Raw genomic sequence first — 10,999 nt, 5'->3', positions numbered from 1 at the left:
AATGTAGCCGTAGTTAATTGCTTTTGGCAACTCAAATGTCAGGGCCCTAGTATGAACTGCTCTCTCCCTCCTGGATGATAGGAATGATAGGCCAGCATCCCTACACGTAGAGGTTCTGGGACCTGTGTGCCACCCCTGGCTCTTACAGTGCGTAGGTCGTAGGTACACCCGCCTCCAGGCACCTGCAAGCGGGTCCAGGCTTGCTAAGGAAACAAGCAGGCGGTGGGCAGGGCCGGGAGGGGCCCGCGAAGGCTGTAAAAGCCGCGCAGGTTGGAACTCCAGACACTGAATCCACGGCTATGGAGCGTCCTCACTTCCCGCTGGCGATGGGCCTTGGCCTGCTCGCATTCTGCCTCCTGACCCTGTACCCCGAAGCCCGCGCCGAGCTGCGGAGCCGCAGGACCGGAGAACCCCAGAACTTGTCACCCACGGACCCGCGGGTGCAAAAGGCCGCACAGGCAGCTGTGGCCAGCTACAATATGGGCAGCGACAGCCTCTACTACTTCCGAGACACCAAAGTCATCGATGCAAAATGTCAGGTGCGGTGGCTGGGACAGAGGTTGTGGGACAGGTTATGGAACAGAGTGGCTGTGGAGAGGGACAATTTGGAGGGACAGGGACAGGGGACCGAGGACAGGGGACAGGAGACAAGCAGAGAGCTGCTTGGCTAGCTACTAAACACCAGGGGGCACTAAAACCAGCCATAACGCCCGGACCTTTCTATGAAATACTTCAAAACACGACAGATAAGTAGCCAAGTCCCCTGGCGACCAGCGTTATCTAACTCTCAGAGAAACGCAGGAGCCGACCTCCTTTGGCATAACTAACCTCACTTCCCCAACCCTGCCAGGTGGAGTGGGAGGGCCCAGTGGAGGTATCGCATACCATTCACCTTCACGGTCTAGCTGCAGACAGGTGTTGCCATGGGAGCTCTCCAGCTTCCTGCCCAGCCTAGGGCTCTACTCACACACAGAAGTTCCCACCTCCACTCCAGGTCGGAATATGTAGGTCAGCGGGTTGCATTTGCCTGGGAGAGTGGAGACTTGTAGAGGGAGGGAAAGCACAGACACACAGGTTGGACTCCCAGGCCTCTCTCACCTGCCCTGTTTGGTTCCCAGCTGGTGGCTGGCATCAAGTACTACCTGACTTTGGACATAGAAAGCACAGAGTGCAGAAAGACCAGAGTCTCTGGAGAGCACATGGATCTCACCACCTGCCCTCTGGCTGCAGGGGGGCAGCAGGAGGTAACCGACCCCATCCCAACCCTGTGCAGGGTCTGAGGCCCTTAGCTTGTCCATCCTGACCAGTCTATCGGGTCAGGCAAAACCCTGGCTCCACCTGCCCAATTTGGCTCTCGTATGACTCAGGCCAGGGTGGAGTGCAGAGGAGAGAGACTGGGGATTGATTCCTCTTGGGGTGGGGGTTGCCTGAGATAAACCTGGGATCATCTCCTTCCTTCTGATTCCATGTTTTGGGACCACTCATGGTCTGTCCCCGGCTCCAGAGAGATGTGGCCATCAGGGGCACTGACTTCTGGGAGGAGGAGGGTGCTGCCAACCTCACCCTCCTTGTCTTCTGTGTTTCCCTCTCAGAAACTGCGTTGCAACTTTGAGCTCCTTGAAGTCCCCTGGAAGAACACCACTCAGCTTCTAAAGCATGACTGTGTGCAGGTGTGACCGGCCCCAGGGTGACAGAGTCAGGGCCCCATGGGAACAAGCGTGATATGGAGGCTCCTCAGGGCCACAGGCCACGTCTATTGCAATAAATCTCCAGCTCTGCTTCCCGCACTGCTTTCTCCTGTGTGTTTCACTCACCCTGACCCTCACTCTGCTCCCAGTGACTCTCAGAACCCCACAGCTGACTGGGTACCGTGTCCTTACCCCCCCAGGGGAGCCCCTGCTGATTCCTCTGAGGCAGTACTGAGGGTATGGTCCTCAGATGGAAGCCCCTCTTCCAGACATTTTCAGTGGTCTCAGACGAGGAAACTAAGACACAGAAGATGGATGCCTGAGACTAGCTACAATAGGAATGTCTGTGTGAACAAGTCCAGCCTCTCTCCCAGGGCTCATGCTGGGACTCCGAGGAGGAGAGTGTCAAAACCTGGGGTCAGAACCAGGCAGTGGTGGTGCACACCTTTAATCCCAGCACTCTGGAGGCAGAGGCAGGCAGATTTCTGAGTTCAAGGCCAGCCTGGTCTACAGAGTGAGTTCCAGGACATCCAGGGCTACACAGAGAAACCCTGTCTCGAAAAAAACAAAAAAACAAAACCTGGGGTCAGGGGGGCTGCAAACCTGATGGCTCAGGCCAGTGAACTTATTAGTGGCACAGCTCTTGTCATTGCCCTCAAATGGTGAAGCAGCAAAGAGCCCCAGCCAGCAGACTCACAGGGCACTCGTGAGACCTTGCTTCCCTTTAGCAAGGGACATTCTGCGACAGCAACAAAGCCCTTCAGATCTCGGTAGCTGGAATGTTTTTCTTTTTCTGAGGCAGGTTTCTCTGCATAGCCCTAGCTGCCTCTGCCTCTGCCTCTCAGGTGCTGGGATTACAGGCGTGCACCATCCCAACCCAGCATGTCTGGAACATTTGACCACATATATATTGGGGGAATGTCAAGTTCCCAGACTACAGCCCTCTAAGACCCTGACATCAGGCCTTATGGGCATGACTCCGGCTACATGAGGGACCTCCAAGCAGTCTCCAGTCCAGTCCAGTCCCCTCATCAGCCAGTGCATGAAGGGAAACTCCTATCCCGCTGAACTCTCAGTACTGAACAGCCGTGTAAGATGGCTACTCAACTCCATGGGCCCCACAGGACTGGGTTCCCAGCTCACAAAGATTCTCATATGTACTGGCAGCTGGAGGTGACTTTCTCTCCTGAGTCCCTTAGGCCAGAGGTCATGCAGCCAGTACATGCGCCTCACATCCTTCCCAGGGGTATTTTCTCAGAGTTTTGCTCTGGGCAAAATTCCTAAAGGAGCCTGAGCCATGGAGCTCCAGAGGGAACAAGAGCTGCTATCCAGAAGGGGGGGTCGCTCTCAACAGGAGGGACAGGGACCAGTCAATGTCATGTTGGACTGAAGGAAGCAGGTGTTAGATTCTTTGTACATTTCTTTGTAGTTGTAATTCTTGTTATACACCTGGTCAAACAGTTAGGGGAGGCAGTTCCAGGACCCACTCAGGTACCTGTAGACATGTCCTGAAGATGCTAGCAACACAGCCTAGAGACAGAAGCAGAGACACCAGGCAGAATGCACACACACTGGAGAAGCAGGAAGTAACCCAGAGATGAATATACAGCACCCCTCCCCGCAAGCCAGCACTTACATCACATCCAGAAGTCTTGTTCAGATATACCAACGTGCATCTACCCTGGGGACAGGCCATAGTCACCAGTTGCTTTGAGAGCACCAGGAGGTGCTAGGCTCAAGGTGGCATCACTGGGGTGGCAGGGAGGGTAACCAGACAGCCGCTCTTCACTATCTCACACCTCCTTCCTAAGAAAGGTCTCACACCTAACTTGTTCCTGTCCGACTCTCCCACCCCACTTCTGTGACCTCATGAACACCAGGGCAGCTGGGGTTTCGTCTACTGCCTTCAAAGGCCACGTCATGGAGGGAACGGAGGCCGAGTGTTACCTGGGAAACCTGACACACTGAGGGGCTGGATCTGATATTGAGAGGGGACGACGCGCAGCCCTGCTTCTGCTGGAACCTGATCCCCGTGACAGGGAAGTTTGTGCTATGCAGTCACTGCCTGGAAGGATACCAAGCATGGAGCCAGTTCAGGGCAGGTGACAGGAAATACTTGTTAAATGAATGTGTGGTGCCTAAGGAGAGGCATGAGTCAGGACATCTGTCTCTAGTGGCTTCTCCACCTCTGGAGTCGGTGCCCAAATCCCAGATGACATTTCCTCAGCTTGATGTATTCCTGGGCATGACTAAGCAAGGTTAGTGAGAGGAGTCTCCACCAGGCAATGCTCTGTCTTAAGTTTCTGGAGAGCGAACTGCTGCCTGGACCAGACCAGGGGTGGGTGTGGGCATTGGGCAAACCACCAGCCTCCACGACCCTCTAGATTGGCATCTACTAAGAGTAATATGGCTGGAAATGATGGAAGATGGCTGGCCCTTGATGGGGAGCCCCTGGGCCATAACTGAGTTTTATCTTGACTCAATGCTCAGTATAGACAAGAGTCCCACTGTGTTCCACTGTGGACACAGGCTCTGGACATCCTGCCTGGGCTCAGATGAGTCAGACCTGTGGGCCTCATCTGAGAGCAGCTGGGCAGAAGCAGTCATTGTCTTTGGCCCTCTCCCAAAAGCAATTGGTCCTTGTCACACGGCCCTGTCTCCATCCACTAGAAGCATAAGAGGCCTTCTCTGGGCCTTCACTAAGGTTGTGTGGTTTTACTTCAGTGGGGAAGGTGATGTTAATGACCTTTAACTTACAGGGTTTTTTTTTTTTAAGATTTTTATTTTAATTTAAATGTTTGTGTCTCTGTGTGTGGCTTGTCTGTGTGAGTGCAGTGCCCACGGAGACCAGAAGATCCTTTAGAGCTGAGTAATAGGAGGTGGTTGTAAGCAGTCTGATGTGGGTACTGGGAACTGCACTTGGGGCCTCCTGAAGAGCAGGAAGTGATCTTGCCCTCCAAGATCTAAGCCATCTCCACAGCTCTTCTCGCTCTTTTTTTTAAACCTCTGGGTTCTTTTAAATAGTTTATTTTTGTTTTTTTTTAAGACAGGGTGTCTCTGTGTAGCTCTGGCTGTTCTGGAACTCAAACTCAGAGATCCATTTGCCTCTGCCTCCCAAATGCTTGGTTTAAAGGTGTGTGCTAATGTACCTGGCCCTTTGGAGTTTTGAGGGGTTTGTTTGCTTTCTTTTGTTTTTTTGTTTTTGATTTTCAAGATGAAATTTCTCTGTATGTAGCTTTGGCTGTCCTGGAACTCAATCTGTAACCAGGCTGTCCTGGAACTCACAGTTCTGCCTGCCTCTGCCTCTCCAGTGCTGGGATTAAAGGTGTGCGCCACCACCTATCCATTTGGGTTCTTAGTATTCCTACTGAGTTGCTGTCCTTATGTTAAATGTTGGGGTTCCTGGTAAGCCTGAGTTCCTGGGTTCTGAGCCCCATGCCTGGCCTCTGATGCAATCCTGAAAATTCTGGAAAGTTTCCGTCTGTTTTTTTTTTTTTTCTCCCAACCCCAGGCCAGATAGGTTCTCCCCATCTAAGGACTTCCCATTGGGTCTTCCAGCCTCTCCCCAGGCTCCTCTTTCTGTATCGCTCTTCTCATCTCTACTAATGTCCTGTTGGACTCAACTGAGAGGCTGGAACCTGGTGAGGCCAGAGGAGATCCAAGAAGAGCCTCTTCCACGTGCAACTCTCAACATGTGCCTACGGCACGCTGTTCAACTGCCTCTTGGCCTTTGTTTCAGGCTAGCCAGTAAGGATGCAGAGTCCCCCAGGGGTTTTAAAAACTTTATTGGGACCACCGTCCATCATGGTTCTGGATAATACCAGCAGCATTAGGGCCTTGTCCCAACCCACCCAGGTAGGTAGCTTGCCAGAAACTCAGGTTAGTATTCTTCAGGGTCACTTCCCGTAGTCGTCGTCTCCAGCCTGTAGGGTCAGATAGGATGTGTGTGAATGAACCAGGGCCAGTCTTTGCCAATACCATGCCACTCTGAGTAAGAGCGTCCACCCCCAAGCCTCTCCTTTCCTTTCCCCTGCCCCTCTCCTTCTCGGTTCACCTCGAATGCTGTGTCCACAAGCTCATCAATGACGTATGATTGGGAACGAAACTTCTGTTGATGCTGTTCCACCGCTGCCACCAACTGCAGGAACTGGAAGTGGAGTACCCGCTGCCTAGAGTGGGGCAGAGGTGAGGACTGGGATCCTAGGGACCAACATGGCTCTCCTCACCATGACGGAGGTGTCTATCTCCAGTATGTCTTCTCCTCTAGACTTTGCTTTAGTTATTTATTTTGTAGATGTGTGTGTTTGTGTAGGTATACATGAATATGTGCATGTGAAGGCCAGAAGTCAACATTGGGTGTCTTTCTCTATTGTTCCCTACTTTACTTTTTAAGATGGTGTCTGCTATTGAACCCAGAGCTCACTGATTGGCTAGACTGGCTGGTTAGCAAGCCCAGGGATCCTCCTTACTTTACATCCTCCTCAGCGCTGGCATCACAGGTCCAGGAGTGCACGATGACGACGACACTAGTGTTCTACATGAGTGTTGGGATCCAAGCACAGATCCTCATGCTTGTATAGAGGTTGCTTTATAGACTTAGCCATCTATTCTAGCCCCTGCATTTTTATTTTGAGATGAGTTCCCACTGAGCTGCCCAGATTGGCTTTGAACTTGTGATTCTTCTGCCTTAGCCTTTCAAGGAACTGAGGTTACCAGCATACACCATTATACCGGATATGTCTGATTGTTTTCCAATACCCAAAAAGTCTGTGTGTGTCTGTGCCATGGAGGCATCAACAGTGGTTCATCTTTTAGCCACCTGTACCTCCATCTTGCCCATTCATCTATGCAAGCCTCTCCATGGGCCCATTCCACCTGTCCAACCACTGCACACTTACCTCCCCTCTCCAACCAATACTTCACTGGTCCCACCCACTCAGTCTAAACAACATCCATACCCTCATTTATTGCCATGTGTTCTTTCTCACTCATTCGTCCACCCATTGGATCTTATCAATTCATTTGCCAAACACACTGGAAGTAGGAAAAGCAGGTTGCTCCAAGGATGTTGAAATGAACAAGAAAGAGATGTCACCCTTGGACCCAGACCCTACAACCCATTGTTAATATCAACACAATGCCTAGGGCCCTTGTAGAGGAAGCAGCCAGCACTTTATCCAGAGGGTAAAGGAAGATCTAGGATCAGAGCTTAAGCCCAATGGAGAGTAAAAACCAAAACTATACTGAAAGATACTCTAAGTGTGTGTGTGGGGTGGAGACCAGTAGGAATGATACCCCCAAAGAAGTATGGCAGAGGCTACAATGGTGGCTCAGATCCCGGAACATGTTGGATAAACAGGAGAGTGGCCCAGGAGGCGATAGTAGTTAGGAATTTAAACTGGCTCTCTCAAATACTTGTCATCTGAGCCTGATATCAATATCTCACCTGAGAACAACAGTGTAGGTAGAGGCCTGTCAGTAATACGTACGTCATCTTAGAAAAGAATGTGGGAGCCGGGCGTGGTGGCACACGCCTTTAATCCCAGCACTTGGGAGGCAGAGGCAGGCAGATTTCTGAGTTCCAGGCCAGCCTGGTCTACAAAGTGAGTTCCAGGACAGCCAAAACCACCCAGAAAAACCCTTTTTCAAAAAACCAAAAAAAAAAAAAAAAAAAGAAAAGAAAAGAAAAGAAAAGAAAGGAAGGAAAAGAATGTGGGGAAAACAAGGTTATGCCATAGGTAGCAATGGCTGTGATCTGAGGGAAGCTAACACTGCCCCGATCATATAGAAGTCTGAACGCCAGGCTGCAGATGTTGGATTCTGTCATGGTGAGTGGAATTCCAGAGGATATCGGCTTGAAATTGTGACCTGTATAATGATCTGGAGCCAGACTGGCTGCGGGGAAGGGACACAGGGCTTGGCTTCCACAGAGAACCTCAAGAGAACTAGGTCTGAGAACTGAGTCACCGCAGAGTCACTAGCCTGTTGCCAGGGACCCTAAGTCATCACCAAGGATCTTCAGCTGGCCCGCCCAGGGATGGATATTGATTATCGATGAGGTTTCACCATGTCATCTCCAGATATTGCCCACACGATTCTTCACAGTACCCTTCAACTTTCCACTTGACTGAATCTTGTCACTGACCCAGCAAAGGGCCTGTCAAGATGGACAGGAGTAGTAGTGACAGAGTAACATTTCTCTTTGGGTCCCTGGAACCCTCATGGAGCCTGCATCTGACAAGGGTCAGGATACTTTGGAGAAGCTGGGCAGTGGTGGCACCTACCTTTAGTCCCAGCTCTTGGGAGGCAGAGGCAGTTGGATCTCTGAGTTCAAGGGCAGCCTGGTTTACAGAGCAAGTTCTTGGACAGCCAGGGCTACACTAAGAAACCCTGTCTCAAAACAAAACACAAATGCCAGGCGTGGTGGCGCACACCTTTCATCCTAGCCCTCAGAAGGCAGAGGCAGGCGGATTTCTGAGTTCGAGGCCAGCCTGGTCTACAGTGTGAGTTCCAGGACAGCTAGGGCTACACAGAGAAACCCTGTCTTGAAAAACACCACAAAAAAACCAAACCAAACCAAAACAAAACAAAAACACAAAACAACATGAAACACACACACACACACACACACACACACACACACACACATCACATACACAGGAGGAGACAGAGAGACAGATACAGATACAGAGACAGAGACAGAGAGCACTCTGCTACTGGTATGATCCTTGTAGTGCAGCCAACACAAGTCAGCTGTGAGTGCAGGGCTGCTTCTGTCTCCCATATCCCATTTGGAGCCTTGGAAACAAGCCTTAGCCCTACACTGACTTCCTTCCACCCAAGAGGGACAGGCAATGTTCTTTTGCTTCCCAACCTCTTTTGCTTCCAGACCTCTTGCCCTGGACCCAATCCCCACCTCCCCTGCCCCGCCCCTCTTCCTTCCATCTCCTCACTTCACTGTCATGTTGCCAAACATTCCCTCAATAAGCTGCGTCTTCAAGGTTTCCTCGGTCATTTGTGCATTGGTGTCTGGATGAAAAGAAGGGACATGATGAGGAGGGTGACCCGGCAAATGAGTGGGTTCAAGAAGGGAGAGGACTGGGTGTGGGAGCAAACACCTTTGGTCCTAGTACTCAGGAGGTAGGGGAGGTGGGTATCTCTGAGTTCGAGGCCAGCCTGGTCTACAGAGCAAGTTCCAGGACACCCAGAGCTACACAGAGAAGTCCTGTCTCAAAAAAGTCAAAACAACAACAACAACAAAAAAATAACACCACAAAACCAAAGGCCAAAGGGCAACAAGGCAGAAATGTAGACCAGACCCAGGCTATCCTCTGAGTGCTGGACCAAGCCATTCCTCAGATCTCTTGCACTCTGTTAATTGGAGCTAATTTATCTTTTTATTTAAGGTAATTATCAACCATAAGTGGGTAATATCTTATGCTGATTTTACAGCAGGGTCTAGAAACTCAGATTCTAATATGCATCCCTTGTTCTCCCTCTCTTTTTGTCTCAAAGGTTTTAAAAAATTCCGTGTGTATGTGTTCTGTCAGCATGCACATATGCACACTATGTGTGTGCCCCTACCACCCATGGAGGCCAGAAGAGAGCATTAGATCCCCGGGATGCCCCTTCACTTGAGACATATAGTCTAGGATGCTTTGGGGCTTCTGGTTCTTCTCTGCCCCCCCCCCCCATGCTGGGATTGCAGACATAAGACTGGATGAGCATACATGACCTTGAGTCTCTATGACTCACAATGGCAGTTGTAAATGCTTCATGGAAGACTAACTGCTGCAGGCCATGAAAGTTCGTTACAAGCAATAGTTTGATAAACCATAATTTGTTTTACAAGTAAGGTCTTTCAAAAATCGATACATTTAATTGGCTTTTAGAGGACTGTCTAGAATCCTTTGGATCAAAGTTTTAAACTTGGATGGTCTTCTCATATCTCAAATTCAGAACCTCTGAAACAGCCTGGCCACTCTAGAGGGGAAGTAGAGGGGCAGGAGGGAGGGCTGGTCAGAACCTGCTTTGTTGAGATCTGTCAGAGAGTCTTCCAGCAACTTCTCATGGACCCGGGCAGCTTGCTGGAGAAAAGGCCTCCTTTCTACCAGGGTTTCCTCCCTGGAGTGTTGTTCTTCCATCCCCCCCCCCCAGTCCTCGCCCCATGCCTATGGAGGTTCCCCGCCCCGCCCCCCGTCCTCGCCCCATGTGTATGGTACCTCCAGCTTCACTTTCTCTAGGCCTTTGAGCAACGCCACCTGGAAGCTATCTACCAGGACAGCAATCACCAGGCTGCAGAGGGGACAGTAGGATGCTCTCAAAGGAGAGAAGAGGCCACATACTGTCCTTTGAGTCCAGTGTGGCATGACAAGGGTGAGAAGGCTGGTGTGGGTTAGGGAAAGACCCAGTGGTGTAGCTGGGCAGTAAAACAGGCTCCTCACTTGAGGAAGATGAAGTACTGGATAATGATGTAAATCATGAGGATGGGTATGATGTACCAGGCACCTGGGGGAGGGAGATGGGAGGGAAATGGTCAACCAACAGGTGTCCCAACGTCCACCCTTTCCAGCAGGTCTCAGCAGCCCCCATATGGCAGATGTAACTAAGCCATTATTAGTGTCGGCTAACCAGGCCCTGGACCCTGGCCTCTGCCCACCTTGGGCCCTGTTGTCTATGTAGATGAGGGACCAGTCGTCCAGGGTGAGCATGGTGAACAGGGTGAAGAGTGTGGTAAAGATGTTCTGGAAGCGCTTGGGGTCTGAGTTCTGAAACAGTGCTCGGAGCACCACAGAGAAGAGGACTGGCAACTGCTTAGGGTCAAACCGTCACCAGGTTCCCTGCCGCTGTACCACCTCTCGCCATGTCGCACTCAGCCCCTCTAGACCTGCTTCCCCCCACTCCCAGATGCCCCAGGCCAGCAGCCGCCCAACCTCCCCTGCACAGGATACAGAGGCAGGTAAACATGAGGGTGAGGATAGCTGTGATGGATGGCAAAGATCCACTCAGAGTCCCGGCCACTTCGTGGAGGCTGGTCAGGATGCTGTGGGCAGTGATGGAGAGGGGGTCTGAATTAGTGAGGACGCAAGTGAGAGCTGTAGCTGGTCACCAGACTGGGTGCTAAAATTAAGGTGTCCCAAATTCATTGGTGACTTAGTCAAGTTATGATCCTTCCTAGGAAAAATAAAGAGATTGGTCTGTGCCAGGTGTGATGGCACATGCCTTTAATCCCAGCACTTGGGAGGCAGAGGCAGGCAGATTTCTGAGTTTGAGGCCAGCCTGGTCTACAAAGTGAGTTCCAGGACAGCCAG

General features: G+C 51.2%; 2 protein-coding genes across 2 annotated transcripts in view; one reads left to right on the top strand and one right to left on the bottom strand.

Moving 5' to 3' along the window:
• The first annotated feature begins 254 nt into the window (after nucleotides 1–254).
• Nucleotides 255–1,782, top strand: Cst6 (cystatin E/M). The gene is made up of 3 exons (XM_021186639.1): nucleotides 255–539; nucleotides 1,119–1,244; nucleotides 1,593–1,782. Exons 1-3 carry the CDS (start codon nucleotides 300–302, stop codon nucleotides 1,674–1,676), a joined length of 450 nt encoding a protein of 149 aa, XP_021042298.1. The 5' UTR covers nucleotides 255–299; the 3' UTR covers nucleotides 1,677–1,782.
• A 3,802-nt stretch (nucleotides 1,783–5,584) lies between these two features.
• Nucleotides 5,585–10,999, bottom strand: part of Catsper1 (cation channel sperm associated 1) — a 9,312-nt gene continuing 3,897 nt past the window's right edge. The window contains exons 3-10 of the mRNA XM_021208931.1: nucleotides 10,640–10,756; nucleotides 10,348–10,491; nucleotides 10,133–10,196; nucleotides 9,911–9,983; nucleotides 9,715–9,775; nucleotides 8,642–8,717; nucleotides 5,743–5,857; nucleotides 5,585–5,611 (exon numbers count right to left, since the gene is read on the bottom strand). Coding sequence (XP_021064590.1) covers nucleotides 5,585–5,611; nucleotides 5,743–5,857; nucleotides 8,642–8,717; nucleotides 9,715–9,775; nucleotides 9,911–9,983; nucleotides 10,133–10,196; nucleotides 10,348–10,491; nucleotides 10,640–10,756 — 677 coding nt within the window. The remainder of the gene's footprint in view (nucleotides 5,612–5,742; nucleotides 5,858–8,641; nucleotides 8,718–9,714; nucleotides 9,776–9,910; nucleotides 9,984–10,132; nucleotides 10,197–10,347; nucleotides 10,492–10,639; nucleotides 10,757–10,999) is intronic.

The sequence above is a fragment of the Mus pahari genome, chromosome 1 (assembly GCF_900095145.1).
Source record: "Mus pahari chromosome 1, PAHARI_EIJ_v1.1, whole genome shotgun sequence".
NCBI classification, from domain to species: Eukaryota; Metazoa; Chordata; class Mammalia; order Rodentia; family Muridae; genus Mus; species Mus pahari.
Note: the sequence above shows the minus strand (reverse complement) of the source record. Positions and strands in the feature narration are given on the sequence as shown.

Bases quoted from the DNA above. Each gene is read 5' to 3' on its own strand.
- Cst6 (XM_021186639.1), top strand. From the start codon at position 300: ATGGAGCGTCCTCACTTCCCGCTGGCGATGGGCCTTGGCCTGCTCGCA. The intron at 540-1,118 runs GTGCGGTGGCTG...TTTGGTTCCCAG, and splicing joins TCATCGATGCAAAATGTCAG to CTGGTGGCTGGCATCAAGTA. The intron at 1,245-1,592 runs GTAACCGACCCC...TTTCCCTCTCAG, and splicing joins CTGCAGGGGGGCAGCAGGAG to AAACTGCGTTGCAACTTTGA.